At 39.7% G+C, this 19,054-nt stretch overlaps 1 protein-coding gene across 4 annotated transcripts in view; it reads right to left on the bottom strand.

Annotated features, from left to right (window-relative positions):
- MYBPC1 (myosin binding protein C, slow type) overlaps nucleotides 1-19,054 on the bottom strand; it is a 112,962-nt gene that overhangs the window by 34,411 nt on the left and 59,497 nt on the right. For all 4 annotated transcript variants that reach the window (XM_030544292.1, XM_030544300.1, XM_030544305.1 and 1 more), the window contains 10 exons: nucleotides 17,728-17,891; nucleotides 13,814-13,946; nucleotides 12,253-12,377; nucleotides 10,963-11,068; nucleotides 10,469-10,635; nucleotides 8,589-8,751; nucleotides 7,094-7,200; nucleotides 5,943-6,076; nucleotides 4,410-4,569; nucleotides 226-330 (listed from right to left, as the gene is read on the bottom strand). In XM_030544292.1, coding sequence (XP_030400152.1) covers nucleotides 226-330; nucleotides 4,410-4,569; nucleotides 5,943-6,076; nucleotides 7,094-7,200; nucleotides 8,589-8,751; nucleotides 10,469-10,635; nucleotides 10,963-11,068; nucleotides 12,253-12,377; nucleotides 13,814-13,946; nucleotides 17,728-17,891 — 1,364 coding nt within the window. The remainder of the gene's footprint in view (nucleotides 1-225; nucleotides 331-4,409; nucleotides 4,570-5,942; nucleotides 6,077-7,093; nucleotides 7,201-8,588; nucleotides 8,752-10,468; nucleotides 10,636-10,962; nucleotides 11,069-12,252; nucleotides 12,378-13,813; nucleotides 13,947-17,727; nucleotides 17,892-19,054) is intronic.

Below are 19,054 nucleotides of genomic sequence, written 5' to 3'. Positions count from 1 at the left end.
AGATGGTGAGGATAATCTTCATGTCTCCAAGGATCTGTAACCCAGATATCTAAGAAAACACCTCTTATGGAAGTTAACAGCCATATGATGCTCTTGCTGTTGATTTCCAAGAATTGAACTTTCCAGGACCAGAGGCTGAGTTGTTTCAATTTAGGGTCCATTTCTTTGGAGTTCACTTCCCTAGATGATACTATGATATTACCAAAAAAAAAGAAATGCACTTACCTAAGATAGGAGAGCCACCATCATAGGCTGGAGGTTCCCAGTTCATAAAACACCAGTCTTCACCCACCTCAGTCACATTTGGTGCAAGAGGAGGGTCAGGAATATCTGTTGCAAACACAATACATATATCTTTTAATTAGAAGAAAATGAACCTTTAAAACGTTTTTCTAAAATGAAGTAAAGGAGGACACAGAATGCTGTAAAATAAACAAAATAAAAATAATAATTCTTAAAGTGTAATCATGAGAGCAAGACTAGGAGCAGTTTTCAAAGGCAAAATAAACATGTCACAATAATCAAGTCTGGAGGTCAAGAAGGTATCGTTACTGTGACTAGATACAAGGCGGGAAGAAAATGTTAGGCTATGCTGGAGATGAAATCTTGTCCTGAACACTATAGAAACGTGGGCTTCAATGTTTAGCTCAGGAGGTCAAAAATAGCTCCCACTTTGTGAACCCTTTCAACTAATTTGGAGCAAACCTCTGCATAGAGAGAAAGGGATGATCTGGTGGGTAGGATACAATGCTATGGCCTGTTCAATTCCCCAGTTCAATTCCCTCCTCTGCCACAGGGTTTGTGTGTGAACTTGGGCTAGTCACTTATTTCTCTGTGCCTTAGTTCCCCCTCTGTCAAATGATGATAAAAGCACTGATCTGCCTCACAGGGGAGTTGTGAAGATAAATACAACAAAGATTGTGAAGTGTGTGCCAAAATACTATGGAAATGGGAGCCACATAAGTACCGTTAACAGCTTAGATAGATCATTAGGGAGGACAGCCACTGCACATAAGGTACTTAGATGCTTCTTTCATCCTACAGCTAATAAGTCCATCTTAGGCTCCAAAAAGGGTCCATCTAGAAGGATGGGATCTAGAATGCCAAAAGCTGGGATGGGTCACAAAACAGAGGAGCCCTAGGGCACCACAAGAGATATGAAAGACTCATATTGGAAAAAGAAGCTGATTCTAGGCAGGCGATTTCTTTAACAAGTATTATAGGGATAACAGAAACATGATGGCATAGTAGTCATAACTGGCGTACAGGTATTGAAGGCTATGTGCTGTTTAGGAAAGCCAGAAATAAAGGCAAAGGTGGTGGGGTAGCATTGTATATCAATGATGAGGTTAACTGTAAAGAAATAAGAAGTGATGGAATGGATAAGACAGAGTCTGTCTGGGCAAAAATCACACTGGGAAAGAAAGCTACTAGAGCCTCCCCTGAGACAGTGCTTGGGGTGTGCTACAGACCGCTGGGATCTGATTTGGATATGGATAGAGACCTCTTTAATGTTTTTAATGAAGTAAACACTAATGGGAATTGTGTGATCATGGGAGACTTTAACTTCCCAGATATAGACTGGAGGACAAGTGCTAGTAAGAATAATAGGGCTCAGATTCTTCTGGATGTGATAGCTGATGGATTTCTTCACCAAGTAGTTGAAGAACCAACAAGAGGGGATGCCATTTTAGATTTGGTTTTGGTGAGTAGTGAAGACCTCATAGAAGAAATGGTTGTAGGGGACAACCTTGGTTCGAGTGATCATGAGCTAATTCAGTTCAAACTAGATGGAAGGATAAACAAAAATAGACCTGGGACTAGGATTTTTGACTTCAAATGGGCTAATTTTAAAGAATTAAGGAAATTAGTTAGGGAAGTGGATTGGACTGAAGAAGTTGTGGATCTAAATGCGGAGGAGGCCTGGAATTACTTTGAGTCGCAGCTGCAGAAACTATCAGAAGCCTGCATCCCAAGAAAGGGGAAAAAAAACATAGGCAGGAGTTATAGACCAACCTGGATGGGCAAGCATCTCAGAGAGGTGATTAAGAAAAAGCAGAAAGCCTACAAGAAATGGAAGAACGGTGGGATTAGCAAAAAAGCTACCTTAGTGAGGTCAGAACATGTAGGGATAAAGTGAGAAAGGCTAAAAGCCAAAGGGAATTAAAACCGATAGTAGAAGGTTCTATAGCCATATAAATAAGAAGAAAACAAAGAAAGAAGAAGTGGGACCGCTAAACACCGAGGATGGAATGGAGGTTAAGGATAACCTAGGCATGGCCCAATATCTGAATAAATACTTTGCCTCAGTCTTTAATAAGGCTAATGAGGAGCTTAGGGATAATGGAAGGATGACAAACGGGAATGAAATGGAGGTGGATATTACCACATCTGAGGTAGAAGCCAAACTTGAACAGCTTAATGGGACAAAATCAGAGGGCCCAGATAATCTTCATCCAAGAATATTAAAGGAACTGGCACATGAAATTGCAAGCCCATTAGCAAGAATTTTTAATGAATCGGTAAACTCAGGGGTTGTACCGTATGACTGGAGAATTGCTAACATAGTTCCTATCTTTAAGAAAGGGGAAAAAAGTGATCCGAGTAACTATAGGCCTGTTAGTTTGACATCTGTAGTATGTAAGGTCTTGGAAAAAATTTTGAAGGAGAAATAGTTAAGGACATTGAGGTCAATGGTAATTGGGACAAATTACAACATGGTTTTACTAAAGGTAGATCGTGCCAAACCAACCTGATCTCCTTCTTTGAGAAGGTGACAGATTATTTAGACAAAGGAAATGCAGTAGATCTAATTTACCTGGATTTCAGTAAGGCATTTGACACGGTTCCACATGGGGAATTATTAGTTAAATTGGAAAAGATGGGGATCAATATGAAAATTGAAAGATGGATAAGGAACTGGTTAAAGGGGAGACTCCAACGGGTCATACTGAAGGGTGAACTGTCAGGCTGGAAGGAGGTTACTACTGGAGTTCCTCAGGGATCAGTTTTGGGACCAATCTTATTTAACCTTTTTATTACTGACCTTGGCACAAAAAGAGGGAATGTGCTACTAAAGTTTGCAGATGACACAAAGCTGGGGTATTGCTAACACAGAGAAGGACCGGGATATCATACAGGAAGATCTGGATGACCTTGTAAACTGGAGTAATAGTAATAGGATAAAATTTAATAGAGAAAAGTGCAAGGTCATGCATTTAGGGATTAATAATAAGAATTTTAGTTATACATTGGGGACACATCAGTTGGAAGCAACAGAGGAGGAGAAGGACCTTGGAGTATTGGTTGATCACAGGATGACTAAGAGCTGCCAATGTGATATGGCCGTTAAAAAAGCTAATGCAGTTTTGGGATGCATCAGGAGAGGTATTTCCAGCAAAGATAAGGAGGTGTTAGTACCGTTATATAAGGCACTGGTGAGACCTCATCTGGAATACTGTGTGCAGTTCTGGTCTCCCATGTTTAAGAAGGATGAATTCAAACTGGAACAGGTTCAGAGACGGGCTACTAGGATGATCCGAGGAATGGAAAACTTGTGTTATGAAAGGAGACTCAAAGAGCTTGGCTTGTTTAGCCTAACCAAAAGAAGGCTGAGGGGGGATATGCTTGCTCTTTATAAATATATCAGAGGGATTAATATTAGGGAGGGAGAGGCATTATTTAAGCTTAGTACCAATGTAGACACAAGAACAAATGGGTATAAACTGGACACTAGGAAGTTTAGACTTGAAATTAGACCAAGGTTTCTAACCATTAGAGGAGTGAAGTTCTGGAACAACCTTCCAAGGGGAGTAGTGGGGGCAAAAGACATATCTGGCTTTAAGGTGAAGCTTGATAAGTTTATGGAAGGGATGGTATGATGGGATAGCTTAGTTTCGGCAACTGATCTTTGATTATCAGCAGGTAATTATGCCCAGTGGTCTGTGATGGGATGTTAGATGGGATAGGATCTGAGTTACTGCAGAGAATTCTTTCCTGAGTGCTGGCTGGTGAGTCTTGCCCACATGCTCAGGGTTTAGCTGATTGCCATATTTGGGGTCGAGAAGGAATTTTCCTCCGGGGCAGATTGGCAGAGGCCCTGGAGGTTTTTCATCTTCCTCTGCAGCATGGGGCATGGGTCACTTGCTGGTGGATTCTCTGCAGCTTGAGGTCTTCAAACCACAATTTGAAGACTTCAATAACTCGGACATAGGTTAGGGGTTTGTTATAGAAGTGGATGGGTAGGGTTCTGTGGCCTGCTTTGTGCAGGAGGTCAGACTAGATGATCATATTGGTCCCTTCTGACCCTAAAGTCTATGAGTCTATGAGTCTATTTATTGAAAAGTGAAGTAGATATGAGAAAATCTGCCAGTTTAGTGCTGTGGCCTTTGTGCATTAGAATGACTTACCAACCACCTTGATGTTGATATTAGCTGAGTCTTCTCCAGCCTCATTCTTTAGCATTATTTTGTAGACACCTGAGTCATCCCTCTCGGCTATATCAATTACCAAACAGCTGCTATCTGGATAAGTTTCTGCCCGTATTCTGCCACCTGTCTCCATGATCCACTAGGAATCAAAGTAAGGGCAGGGGAAATGTAGCATTTTCTGACTTGAGAACCAGAATGAACAAAAATCAAAACCAAAGAACAATACAGTACACTTGAAGGAAAGAAATCTGCAAAACAACTGCAGGAACCATCTTGAGCTTTACATTTAAAACTCAAAGTTTCAACCATTTACTATGTATAAAATGATAACACAAATAAGGGATGGGTCAGTCATGACTGGGTCCTCTCAGAGATTCTTAGCTTTGATACTACCATTAAAATTTACTAAGGAATAGACAATGATTTGACCACGTGGTTCTTACTGAAGTCAAAGAGAACCATATGTCCCTATCTCTGCATGCTGCATTCAAAATATGGAGGTGATAAATTTGGCTTCTTGGAACTGTGTGGTCACTGACAGATCTATGTGAAGTTTTGCATTGTGTCACCATAAGGAGTTTGCCTGGCTCGTTGTTTCACTACAAACTTGATACTCCAATAGTTTGTTAAGAGGGTCATTAACATTTGCAACCATGAGCTAAGTTATGGCTTTTTGTCAAAACCTTGCAGCATTTGCAGTTTTACATAAATTATGTAAAAACTAGGTAGAGCATTGGTGGTTTTGACTGTTATGTTTAAATTTTCAGACTGTGTGAATCCCTCTGAAGCAGATGGCTTGAATCTGTGAATCAAAAAACATCAAAATTTTACAGAATAGAAACTGAAAGCATCAACAGAGAAGGATAATAAGGTAAATCACTTTAGAAATGCAATTCAAGTGCTATTTAAAATGTACTGAGTAGCTGCAGTTCAGCTAGTTTACAGGAAGAACAATTTCCTCAACTGCCATAATTTGTAGGCCTGTGTTATGCAGACTAGACAATCATAATGGTTCCTTTTAGCCTTTTCCGGGAATCTATCAGAAAAGCAATCTACATTTCAATAATAGCACGTCTAATATGTTTGGCTCACTTCTCCAAATGAGCATGGAGATTGGGGTTTTCCTTCCAACAGAAACATGTACTTCAGAAGAGGAGAGGATTGCGTAGGCTACTCTACACTGTGTCTGATTCATCACTGCCCTTTATATTGTATGTACAGCAAGCCCATTTCCTCCATTTGCATGATTTTAGCTATCCAACCCTTGTTTCAAAATAACACTAAATGGAAAATAACAATACATAAATATATATAAAGCTTACTCTTATCCTTGGAATCAGAATCATAGAGATACAATGTAGTTGAGCAAGTGTCTCCTCATTATCTTTTGCCAGGGTACGAGCCATAAAACAATTAAAACAGATTGACTCACCATGCTGAAAACTATTTTTGGTGAAAAAGGCCCTTCACCAGACTACAGAAAGATGCACATAGTAGCACCAGCTGTTATACCTTATCCCCTTTACTCCACATAACTTTTGGAGTCGGCTCTCCAGAGATTGGGATCTCCAATCGTAGTTTGTTTCCTGCCAGTACTGTCACCGTGTTATTGTCACCAAGATTTTCCAGGTGAAGCCTAGGAGGATCTGAAAATTCATATATTGCCAAATTCATTATAGTGTTGCCACATTGAGAAGCACATTTGGGTTAGTACAATGACCTGGGCATAGTTGTGCAATATAAAGCCTATTATAATGCAGAGAAAAGTGGTCCAAAACACTTTAAGTTGGGTATTTCCCTGATATTTTTAATATAGTTGCACTGTCCCCTCTTTTTTGGGGGGATGGGGAAGGGAAATAACCAATCCTATTACCTTTCTTACACCACCCATCTCCAAACATTCTCCAAAGGCCCACAGCAAAGCCATTGATAGGTCACTGCCATTCCTTGTTGTTCCTCTCTATCTGATACAAGAGCCATATATAACAAAATACAGGTAACATAACGTTATATTAAAGATGTACATGTTGACAAAGCCATCCCTAATATTCAATAGTTACTATTAATATTAGGATTCATAACCCAGCTAACAGGGCATTATTGAGGGGACAGTTACTGTGATGTTTTACTTTTGTTTGAAAAATTGGATGCATTAACAAACCATGTATTTGACTAATTTAATATATCTTGGTTAATAAAATTATCCATAGATTGCTTAATGCACTTGGTATGTGGGGCAAAGTGCAACTGTACCACTAGTCCAATATCAAATAAGTTGACAAAAAGTGTTAGAATTCAAATGGGATGAAAAGTCAAAACTTTGAAGAACATAATGCTGCATTCTGCTGTTGTTACGCATGCTACAAAGAAGATCAGCAGCAAGTGTATGAAGAAAACTCTTAATACTTGCTTATTTTTAGGCTTAGAAATTCAACAGGGGAATCATTCTTGTAGCTTCAATGGTCTTTGGATCAGGCCCTCAAATCATAATCAGATCACGATTTCTGACTTGTATTTTCCCTAAGTAAAAACCCTGGTTTGCTAAGGGGAGATTGCATGTGTGTTCTGAAGAATTTCTGATCAAAATCTTGGATATCTCACACAGCACTCACTTTCCACAGGTCAAAGGAAACTTTATAACTATAGATGTGTCATGCACTTACCTATGACATGTACTCTGCATGGTATGTTAATTTTATAGGCATCTGGTACGAACATGTAATCACCTTCATCATCAACAATGGAGCTTTCTATAACCAACCTGTGGATTCTGTGACAAATTAAAAAAGAAACCCATTTAAAAATTATATTTTGTAGACTTTGTGCAGATAAAAAGAAGAATTATTGTTACATCTGAAGTTACAAATTCACCAGGTCTACTCATTTGTGTCAGATTGCTGACTGTATGCTAAATAGTGTTTTAGCTGATTAAACTGTTGGTAATTAGAATTTGATTTTCTTGAGAAGGGCATCAAGGAAAGTAGGAATAGTTAGGACTTTTAACATTTTCCATTTGATCATGGAAATGGAAAACTGCAGGGAGTATAATCTATTTTACTCAGGTGTTTTGAGCCTCTCCCTGTAGGGTTGCAATTAGATCTCTATGAGAAAATGTGATGCCCCTTTCCCAGGAACTAGGCCTTATTTTTGTTGGTCCTTCCTTGTGACTCTACTGATTCTGCCCCTGGAACAGAGTGGCAGGGTGGATAAGCAAGGCACGCTGCTCTCTATCCTATGCCTGGGTGAACTCTCCAGAAATACACTCAGATTTTTTTGGGCTCCTGTCTTCTGGTCCGGTTGAGCTATGCTCAGGGCAGGACCCAATTTGAGAGGTGCAGGATAAGTGGCTTTATATCACCTTTATGGCTCCCATACCCAATCCCAGGGCACCAGGGGCCACAGGTTAGAGCAACGGCAAGGCTATTCTACTGTATGCCAACATAAGGGTCTATTATGCAGCTGGGGTTTGTCCCAAGGTGCTCCTTATATTGGGGTGGTGGAAGAGTGAGTAGAGCCAATATGGTAGTTTTATACCACCCTAAGAATTCTCCTACACATGTGGAATTCCCAGATACCTGTTTTAGTGTGTTGGTACAGGGCAAAGGAAAAGTATTGTGGTTGAGGATCTGGCCCTTAGCTTTTTTTTAAATGGAGAAAATAGTAAACAAATTTTCTGAAGAATTAGTCCAATGTTCAGAACAGTTTTTAAATGCAAAGGGACCTGATAAATGCACATAACTTGCATTGACAGAGATGTGAATTCTGTGTGCAATACATGGAAATGGAATAGAAACAGACAGTAAAATAGAAATCTTAAAATGGTATTTTTCTATGATTTCTAATTATTGTTTTAGTTTTGCTACTTACTATCCCACAGTGAATGCAGTACAGAAACTTCAAGCAAAATGCATTCCTTGAATGTGTGCACATCATGAAATATTCCATTATGGCTAATCAACAGTCTAAGTAAACGGACTGAAATAGAGGAGCAGCAGTGAAGCTGCTAGCTGACAAATATTGCTCTTATTGTGAGGTCAAATATAAATATCTCTGAGGGGTTTGAATGTGGGGGGTGGAAAAGTATCAATGGGGCATTTACACTGGCATCACCTGAGATCAGTCACTATTACAATCCAATTTGTATTTCAGGATGCCTACCTTCCTTTGTGATATAACTTTACACGGTCACTAGCTGGAAGAAGTTGCCCATTTTTGTACCACTTCCCTTCTATGTTCTCAGATATCTCACACTTCAGGGCGATTTCTTTCCCAAGCCTCACAGTCTGGTCTGTTAGTGGCTGCATTATCTTCAGTGGTCTCACTTAAAAAAAAGAGAACCATGGAAATTAGTGCTGATATTGAATAACCATTCATGATTTTATTTGGGAGCTGCTACTAGCAGCCATAATCTGAAAATCAGATAAGTGCCCCTATGATTACTAACAAAAACTCCACTCTAGGTTAAATACTAGTAGTATGTACAAATCTGACATGCATTCTTTACTTAAGCTGTGAAACATTTAGCTTTTGATTGTTTTACGTAACAGTGACTAAAGTTCTTTAATTGCGTATGTTCTTGAAAAGTGCCATATTGACTGACTGATGGTACATGAAACATAATTTCTTCTCTGGTCACAAAACAGACAAGGAACGGGCAAACACTGCGCATTCTTTCCCTAACAACATGCCAATGAGGGAACCACCTTCATAGGTCAGATGGTAGATGAATCTTAGTCTATTTATCCCTTATCCTCCTTACTAAGGTGGACAATTTTTGTGGCATCAGTCCACTAGTAATTGTAGTGAGACCACAAATGTAATTTATGTATACCAATGATCACGTATAAGATAGTAGTGGCTTTATCTCACTTGGAGCCTGGACCAGATTCAGACTGGTGATCCAGAAATGAAAATTTGTTTATATTAATAATTTTCACAGTCACCCATACTCCTGGTAGTTATTATCTTGACTTATTGAGATAGGTTAACCAAAAATGGGACATGTTCGCAAACACTGCAGGACTTAACATGGCTAGAAGAAAGATAGAATATAATTTAGCAGAGTTCATTTTGTCATAAACACACAAACATTTACAAAATGATTAAAAGTATGTTACAATAATTTCCAACACTTGCCCCAAAGTAAAAAGCAGTACACTGCAAATGTGCATATGCTTGGCTAGAAAGCATGTGTATTCTAGCCACTTTTAAAGATATATTGCCACAAACCGCAATGTGGGAAGTTAATTACATGTATTTCTATGTCATATTTTCAATATTGTTTCTTTTCTTTTTTCTGATGACATGTCTAAGGGTTGGGGATTGGGAAACTAGCTCCTGGTAGCCCTACTCATACTTACAGAGCTGGTTGGAAAATGTTTATTCTCCCCATGGAAAATACTGACTCTTCATAAAAAAAAAAACCTATTTTTTTTCTGGTTTTGGGTGAAAAAAAATTGTCTTTTGGTTTTCTTATGAAAAAGTTTTAAATGTTGCAAAAAGCAGATGCTTTTTGTGAAAAATTTCATTTGATCAAAATCCCAATTTTTCATCAAAAGAGTTTTGACAGAAATTTTTCAATGAGCCCTACTTAACTATCTGTTAACCCCCATAATAGCCAAAGGAAAAGAATGTAATACACTGGTCCTGGAGATTAGCAATAGAAAAATCACTATGAGAAAAAACAGTTGAAACCACTGTCTATCATGATGAGCAATATTCATTGTTTTGTTGTGCTCCTCCTTGTGCTGGTTTTCAGCTGCTGTCCTGTGTCTTATAATTAAATTGTAAGCACTCTGGGACAGCGACTGTCTTTTTTTTCTGTGTTTCTACAGCACACAGCACAATGGATTCTTGGTCCATGACTAAGACTCCTACGCACTACGGTAGTACAAATAAATAAATAAATAAATAAAATATGTTGGTCAGGTTTCCCAGTAGACTCATAGAAATAGGCAAATAGCAATAGTATACTAGGAAAACAATTCTGTTACAGGAGTAAAATTTCAAGCACAAACAGAAAGATGTACAGTACTTACAATCAACTGCAAGCTTAGCAGCTGATTGCCCTCCAGTTGTCATCACCGAATAGGTTGCATTGTCAGCTTTTGTAGCTTCTTCTATGATCAGAGTGTGTTTTTTACCATCAACCTTAAGTCGATAACGAGATCTAGGTTCATTGGTCAGCTCCACACCATTCTTAAACCTGATAGAGGATAATAAATATTACCTCCTTAATTAAACTTACCATTGCTAATACTATATCAAGCAAGTTCTGCATGAATGAGTATCCTGAAGAGATCAAGAGAAGCTTTTGTAGACCGTAGGACAAGATAAAAGATTTAAGTGCTCTAATTAATTAAACTAAAAGCATATAATTGCTGTCACAGTATTTTTAAAAACTATATTTTCTGATATTTTCTAATTACATTTCAGATTTATATACAGAGAATATGAAATTGTCCTTAAGACACTGCACTTTTCATTCTTGGAGAAAACAGCATCTTCTCTGAGGTGGATGAAAGTGGCTTACCATTTCACATTTGCACCCTCTTCAGACACTTCACAGGATAATTCTATTCTTTCACCAACATAGGTACTCAGGTCTTCCAGGGCCTTGGTCACCACCACTGGAGGCTCTATGACGAGAAAAAAAAATATGGTTTTATGTTTCAGAAACAGAACTAAACAAAATAGAAAAAATGTGTTATAACAGTACAGAAAATAATTATATTTTAAAAATTCTAATGTCAATCATCTTCTTAAGTTATTGGCTAAGACTCTGTTTTTCTTCTACTTGAAATCAGTAGTAAGAAGATGACCCATGTACCGATAGCAGGTATAGTTATTGCAAGATCTTGAGTCAGTTAAAAGAAAAACCTACCTCTTAATCCATTTTACAAACTATGTGCCAACCTAAGTGGAGTAAGTGCAGATCCACAGTCCTATTTTCCATCCCCCAGAGTACAATGGTCTCATTATACATTGCATATGATGAAAATGGCATAATATTGAATCTTCATAGGGTAGATCCATCCCTGCTTGTTGAAACTCAAGTCAACTTAATAAACAAGAGAGAATACAACCCTTGTGCTACATTAATTTAAAAGGACACTGACAACTATTTGATAGGGTTTTTAGTCACTATAGTTGCAAATAGCTTTTTGATGTATATGAAATGGCCTTTATTTTCCTGTAATTTTTCTTCCTACAAACAGGAGTTGCCCTCCAATTTTCTAATGCAGCTTTAACCAAAAGACTTCCCTTTTACTCAGGTTCCTGCTTGTGCACCAGTAGCACCATCAGTGATTCCAATAAGAATATTAACAGCACAAGTGGACGGAGACTTGGAGAACCAGCCACTAGTCCACACGCTAGAGAGAAAGAAGTGTTTTCTCTAAAGGTCAGTGGCCTGAAACTACAGCTGGAAAGATTGATTTGTGATGATTTTCAAAAGTTAAGTTGGCTTGAGTGTATTGAATATCACAAATCTCTGTGCTACTAGAAAGCCTAATACTGTTCTCAGTGGGTCCCCCAAAACGGTTGCAATCTACCTAGAGGATCACAGCTTCACAAAGCTCCTATGTGCTGCAGTTACCACTAGACCACTAAGAGGTGGAGGAATGAAGAATCAGTAGGGTTATCATAGAGATAAAGAGAGGTCTTAGGGGATGGGGAGGGTAGGACATACAGACACACACTGGGCCAGAGTCTCACCTGATGTAAATCATCATTGTTCCAATAAATTGAGCCATGCCAATTTACAACAGTTAAGGATCTGGCCTGCTGTTTTAAAACTAAAAAGCAAGATGATGTACACTACCTCTTACAAAGAGTTCTGTGGAGCATTTCTCATCACCAGCCGTCACATGATAGCGAGCGTCATCTGCCATTGTGCAGTTATTGATGAACAAAATTCGTTCGTTACCTTTGTGCTCAAAAATGTACCTGTTTGAATTTGCACAGAGCAACCCAGAGTTAGCAAAACTTGGTCTCTTTTGTTGTTCTCCTTTTAACTAAAATGTTCAAGGGATTATTGTAGGGGAAAATCCTGTTTTGTGCGTGGCTTTGGAATGGATGACCTGAAAGGTCTTCTCCAGCCTTAACAAGGAAAAGCTATAGGCTTGTTTGGCACCGAACTCCCTTGGGCTCCTTTGAAAATTCCAGACACAATTATTTGGAAAAATAATTGTAAACTGGCTCTTGAAAATAGCAGAACAAAGTGGGTATCTGACCACTAGACCAGTAACGGTGAAAATAATCAGTAACAGGAACCTAGGCTTCATTCTGACACTCAACATGTTTTTGAGGTACAATAATAACTGAGGTGAAGAAGTTACCATTATTGGTAGGCCAGATGGCTCAGGGGAATTGTAATAGGATATGGACCATTTCACCTTTATGTCTCTGGTTCAGATTTACTTCAGGTCAGTAATGACCAAAGCTCATTAGCATTTGACAGAGGTTCTGCAGCCTGTGTGAAATGAGTTGATGGTTTCAGTTCAGAGTTTACAGGACGGGTGTCCACATATCAGCCTGTGGTGGAATCCTGAATTGGTCAAGGCAGATTAAGGGATTAAAGATAAGATACCTTGACTTTTCCCATGATGGCAGTCATTTAATACTCTGCCAAATCCTGCACTGGCTAATCCTGAGAAGGGGGGCAGGAAAGCTGCTTACTGAGTCCTCTGTACAGGGGCTTTGCTGGTTAGGATGTTCTTGGCAGTCTAATGCAAGCAGCATACTGGGATTTTGAGTTGAGTACATTTTGCTGTTCCTGGGAGCAGGTTCACTGTGATCTTATCCATTGATGGATAATTCATGGTGATGACCTTAGCATAAGCGATAATTTATTCAGGGAGCATTAGACATACCTGCTTCCTCCCCTTTCTTCCCAACCACCGCTCCCCAAATTTATAGACTCGCCTCCACCCTCCTGGGGACATGGTGCATGGTCTGGTATATAAAGCCAGCCATTTCTCCTCCAAGCCACACTGCAGAACTGCTGTGGAGTAATTCTGACCATACCATTTCCCAATCCCTTACAGATTAGAGGGTAGAGTATAGTTCAGTATGTTTTGTTGTGGGAATATATTTTACATTCCTTTCCATTCCTGGGGATGCAGAGAACACTCTATATTAACACTGAAGCATATTGTGGATTGTTTTTTGAACTATAGTTCCCTGACACCTTTACAGTGTGCAGATAACTTCTATGTAGTTTGATTTTGATAAACAGTCTGCAAAAGAAGTTGGTGTGAGCTTGGTTACTGAGAGGGGAAAATCCACCCAAAACAAAACCAGAGTCAAGGGAAGATGCAATGTGTTAATGCAGTGAGAAAGTGTGTTGAATTCATTATATGTGTTTAGTAAAAATCACTTACTTTGTACTTGGTCGTATTTCTTGGCCATTTTTATACCACTTGAGCTCCACCGTTGGATCTGCCAACTCCACTGCAAACCTTACTCTACCTCCTTTATCCACTTGATATGCAGGATCCAGAATTTTGGAAAAAGCTATTGCAGGATGTATGAAAAGAAGAGGAGAAACGAATGAAAATTTGCATGTTATAAGGACATTGCATAATGCAAAACCCAACTGGGACTGATACAGTACATAATATGAAACCCATTTATAATTAATTTAACTATGGTGGAACTCTCTGTTGTTGTTGTTGTTGTTGTTGTTGTTTTTATTGCTACTTAGGCCAACCTAGAAGTCCTTACTTAGGCAAAATTCCCACTTAATTTCCTGTTGTCAGAGTGAGCACTTTGTGGTTTGCCTACGAGTGAATGAAAGTCGGGGAGGGATCGCTCAGTGATTTGAGCATTGGCCTGCTAAACCCAGGATTGTGAGCTCAGTCCTTGAGGGGGCCATTTGTGGAACTGGGGTAAAAAACTGGGGATTGGTCCTACTTTGAGCAGAGGGTTGGACTAGATGACCTCCTGAGGTCCCTTCCAACCCTATGATTCTATGGAAGTCCCTAATTGTTTCAATGGATTGGAATATGCAAACTGCAGTTGCCTTTATAGTGGAGCTGTGCAAAGCATTCTAAAAATACCTGAAATCAGGCAAAAATAGTCCAGTTTCAGATTTCATTACAAGCTCAAAATTAATGAGGTTTGTCAAAAGATTTACTCAGGTTTGCAAATCTGCTTAAGCAAAACCTGGTCTAAGCTATAATTTTGGACCAATTTGTGGCTTTGTATAAAAATCATGTAAAATGTATGGTTTCATCTCATTTAAACATAAGGTTAGGTAAAGCCTAGAGGTTTCAAGAGAGTTTCACTTTGAGTTTTTATTTACATTTAGGCACAGAACTGAGACTCAGGAGAACATATACCCAATGGATTGAAAGTGAAGAAAATGTTCCCACAAATAAATTGTTCACAGCTAATTACAGTGTAATCAGTCTCGGTGTGACAGCAATTGCAACCTCAAGCAGTATCTTTGGGGGAACGGATTGTATTAAGTTTATGTATCATTGTGGACCAGGGATTATATGTATGATTGTGTTTCTACTCCATAAGGGAGGGTTACCACAGCTCCTTCAGGAACTAGAACTGTGTGTGTGTGTGTATGGGGGAGAGGGTGAGTAAGGTAAATCACTCGTAAACACCTCTAGAAAGGTATCTTCCCTGGGAGAGGTTTACATATACCAGTTCAAACTGAGTTTCCAGAGACTTTGAAAACAAAGAAAACAAACATTTTGGCTTAAAAAGGCTCTGTTTAAGCTGACTCGGGACCTTCTTTCTAAGGGGGTGGGGGAGCTTGTCCCTTGCAAAATGATTGGAGAGACTTTGGCTTACTAGGGCCTCATAAGACTGATGGGTGACCTCTGGTAAGCTTTTATCTTATGCATAGGAACATCCATTGTTTTTTATGTTTTCTCTGTAAGGCTTTTACCTTAAGAATCAATGTGCTTGCCTAGCAAGAGCTGTGTGGTAACCTGTAATTGTCAATACATTGTTCATAGCCCTCAGAGAGAAAAAACAATGCACAGGCACTGGCTGCTAGGAATATTACAGAGTAAGGAAGGAAGTTGTGTAGCTTTAAAACCCCCTGTCAGAAGGAAGTGGCACCAAGGTTCCCACCCAGAGACAGGTGGCAGCTGAACACCTGAAACTTGACTGGGATCTCCTGGAGTGTGCCATGGAGGTGAGGATACAGGTGCAGCTACCCTGAAACTGACACTCAGTTTATAGTGCAATTAGGGGGAGGGGGAAGAAAGGTCTCTACAGATCTGCCAAAGCTACAGATTTCCCCCAAGGACTATAGGTTTTCAGACTCTCCTACAGGTCTCCTCAGCTGCAGGAAAAACCTCATTGGTTAGGCAGCCGCTCCGCAGGCAGTGGGAGAATAGAAAAGGCAGCTAATCAGAACTGCTGCAGGTGCTGAGGGATATCCTGGTCCTTTGCCTCTTGGAGCAGCTAGTGCTCCTTTCCCATCCTTCCTGCTAGAAGATTCAAATGTCCTTGTGTGTAGCAACTGACTGGGGTGCAGTTGTTCCTGCCAACTCTGCAGTTCCTGCTTTGATTCACAGCACTGCTCCTGCACCAGGCCTGGGAGGGGACATGAAAATTCTCCCCACATGGCTCCACCTGCCTCTCCCCTTTTAGAGACTTCCACCAAAAAAGGAACTGCCATGGTGGCACAGACCAAAGGCCCATTTAGTCCAATACTCCTTCAACACTGGCCAGTGCCAGATGCTTCAACAGATGCGGAACGGTACCCATAAAAGTCAAGTGTGTAATAACATGGCTATGGTGATGGAGACGGGTAACTTCTCCCTGACCTCAGGAATTTGGTGGCTGACTTCTATCCAGAAGCAGAGATTTGATGTTTTATGTAAATTTTTGTTCTAGTTTAGAACAAGTTTTGTTATTCTTGTTATTCAGATATATGCTTAATCCCTTTTTGAACCACACTAAGTTTATCACTTCAGTAATATCTTTTGGCAGTAAATTCTACAAATTAATTAAATGCTGTTTTTAAAAAAATACCAAAAGTATTTCTTTTTATTAATTTTAAATGTGTTGCTCTTCATTTACATGGACTATCCCCTTGTTTGTTTTATTAGACGGTAAATAGGAGTGAGAGAATAACCTTTTCTATATCAGTTTGTATGTTAGAAGAGTTCCATCATATTATAGTATGAAGGGACAGTTTAAATCCAATTGCTTTTAACAGCCAAGAAAAAAATGGATCTCTGATTGTGTAAATGACAGTAGATGATTTTAAGTTTCCAAGCAAGACTGAAGCAGCAGAACCATTTATTTTACTTCTGATAGTACTTGACATAGTTAAATAAATGTACATTTTATTTCTGGATTTATTGGCCCAGAATATCTGGTGTGACCAAACTGTGCTCAATGCAAAACCAGAGAGATTGAGCAAAGGTGGCCCTTATATCATCTTTATGTTCCCCCAATACTGGTACTGGCCAGGGATTACTTCAGTCTCTGGCATAAGTTAGAGCACTTTAAAGACTGCTCTAATTTACACCCATCTGCCAGTGGCCCCAAAGGCCTGATCTAATAGATTGGGATCACTGAGATACAAGAAGGCCTTCGCCATGCTCCCTTGTCTCTAGGAATGCTTCCTGACCTGTGTTCTGGGAGGGAAATTTCTTCTACACAAGGGGAATCCTCTGGGGAACCAATGGAGCAACACAAGTATCTTGAATGAACCTGAGAAGTGCCCCGATATACAAGCAAATGTCAGAATATTACCTTGGACAGAATGCATGTGCATGTACATATGTTGCACTGTTTGCATTACGAAGCATCTTGGGTGGGAAAGGACAGTTCTGAATCAGCCTACCCTGCACCCAAAGGAGTGTTTGCGCACTAGCCAGGATCTCAGTGAAGCTGAGCGAAGTTTCAAAATTAAGTAAAAAAATAAATGGCGAAGAGCAAGTAATATGTTTAGTATTCCTCAATTTTAATAATCTAAAGTGTTACTCCTAACACAGAGTCTAAATCCTGCATCCTTAACCAAGCAAAGCTCCCTTGCAAGTCAATGGGAGTTGTGCTCAATTAAGAATCACAATTTGGCATACAGGACATTAGTGATAAATACCGAATGGTATGTGGTTTTTATGTTGAGCACTGTGAGCCAAAACCTGCCCCTGGTTTACTCCCTGTACAACCTCTTCAACTTGAGTGGGGTTTCACTGTGTGTAAATCAGGTTAGAGTTTGTCCCTGTATATTTCACGGACTTTGTCTCACCCTCTCTCTCAAGAAGATGGTTCATGTTTAACCAACAGATGTAAGAAACCTTTTCCTTGGTCATACCTGCACTCTTCTTCTCTTCTCTGCGCATACGTTTCAGACGTTTTAACATGCCTCTCAGATCAGTGATACCGTACTGAAATGCAATCTTCTCATATTCACTGGGATTAGCATTCTTCAGGAGCTCCCACACATCTATCTCGGGCTCTTCCTCTTGTTTAATCTCCCTAACAGTAGCAAAAAAAAAATTCTTTTTTAATGTAGAGTAGTTAATGAGACTTCATTGCATTAGAAAAGAAAGGGACAAGTGGGTATTAATTCTATGGTGATCTTAGAAAAGTTTTGGTTGAGGTTTGAAGATTTCAATCAAAATTTTGATTCACTTACGGATGGACCTGAGCTACTGAGGTTAGTTCTGGATTCAAAGTTTCTCACAGTACATGAGGTAACTGAATTAATGGTTCTGGTTTTGTCTCTTATAGACAGATGGCTAACTATGAAATTCAGATCCTGATTCAAACTTTTCCAAAAAGTGCAGGATCCAAGGTTCTTTTTTGAGATGTCCAGGTATCATCAATCTGTGGAAATTTTTACATTTGCTCAGGAGGAAAAAAATATTTGAAAATACAGTAGTATAATAAGGCCTGATTCTGATCTCACACAAACCAGTTTCTCATACTGCTGTAACTTCATTGATGTCAGTGAAGTCACTTGTGATTTACACCAACATAACTGAGATCACAGTCTAGCCTATAAATTCTATAGTTATAAAAGGACCTTTATTCTTTGAATGCAGACTCCAATTCTGCAATTGTTTCTGTAGTGGGGGACACATAGAATCTCACTGAAGTCAACAGGCATCCATGCAGGCATAAGGGTACACCCATTGTCAGGAATTAGTGCTTGCAGCTGAGCCTCCCTAGTGAGCAATAGAGGACTTGTAGCTGAATCACACTTGGCGTGCAAGACTGACCGACTGGCTGAAGGAACCAATGGTGTGCTTTTAAACACAGGAGCAGCATTAGGCCAATGGCTGCTCAACGCATTCACCCACAGCTGCATTAGTTCCTGACCCTGGCTTGGCCCCAACCCTGCTCCTGCCTTGCCTCAATTCAGGTAACCCAGCTCTGGTCCTCAACTCCAATTCCTGACTTCTGACTCTACGTTCCTGCTCCTGACTACCGACTCCTGCTCCTTCACTAGCCTGGACTCCTGCTCTAATTGCTAGGTCTGACTACCCACATTCTGGGTTCTGACAGTTTGTGCAGCTCCAAACCAAAATTGGGGTAGCTTCCTCTTCCAGGATGGATCCCACAAAAACTAATATCCCTTTGTTGGAGTTGGTCGATGCCTTGCAGAATTGAAAAAGGCAGATTAGCACTCTGCAGGA

The sequence above is a fragment of the Gopherus evgoodei genome, chromosome 1 (assembly GCF_007399415.2).
Source record: "Gopherus evgoodei ecotype Sinaloan lineage chromosome 1, rGopEvg1_v1.p, whole genome shotgun sequence".
Lineage (NCBI taxonomy): Eukaryota > Metazoa > Chordata > Testudines > Testudinidae > Gopherus > Gopherus evgoodei.
Note: the sequence above shows the minus strand (reverse complement) of the source record. Positions and strands in the feature narration are given on the sequence as shown.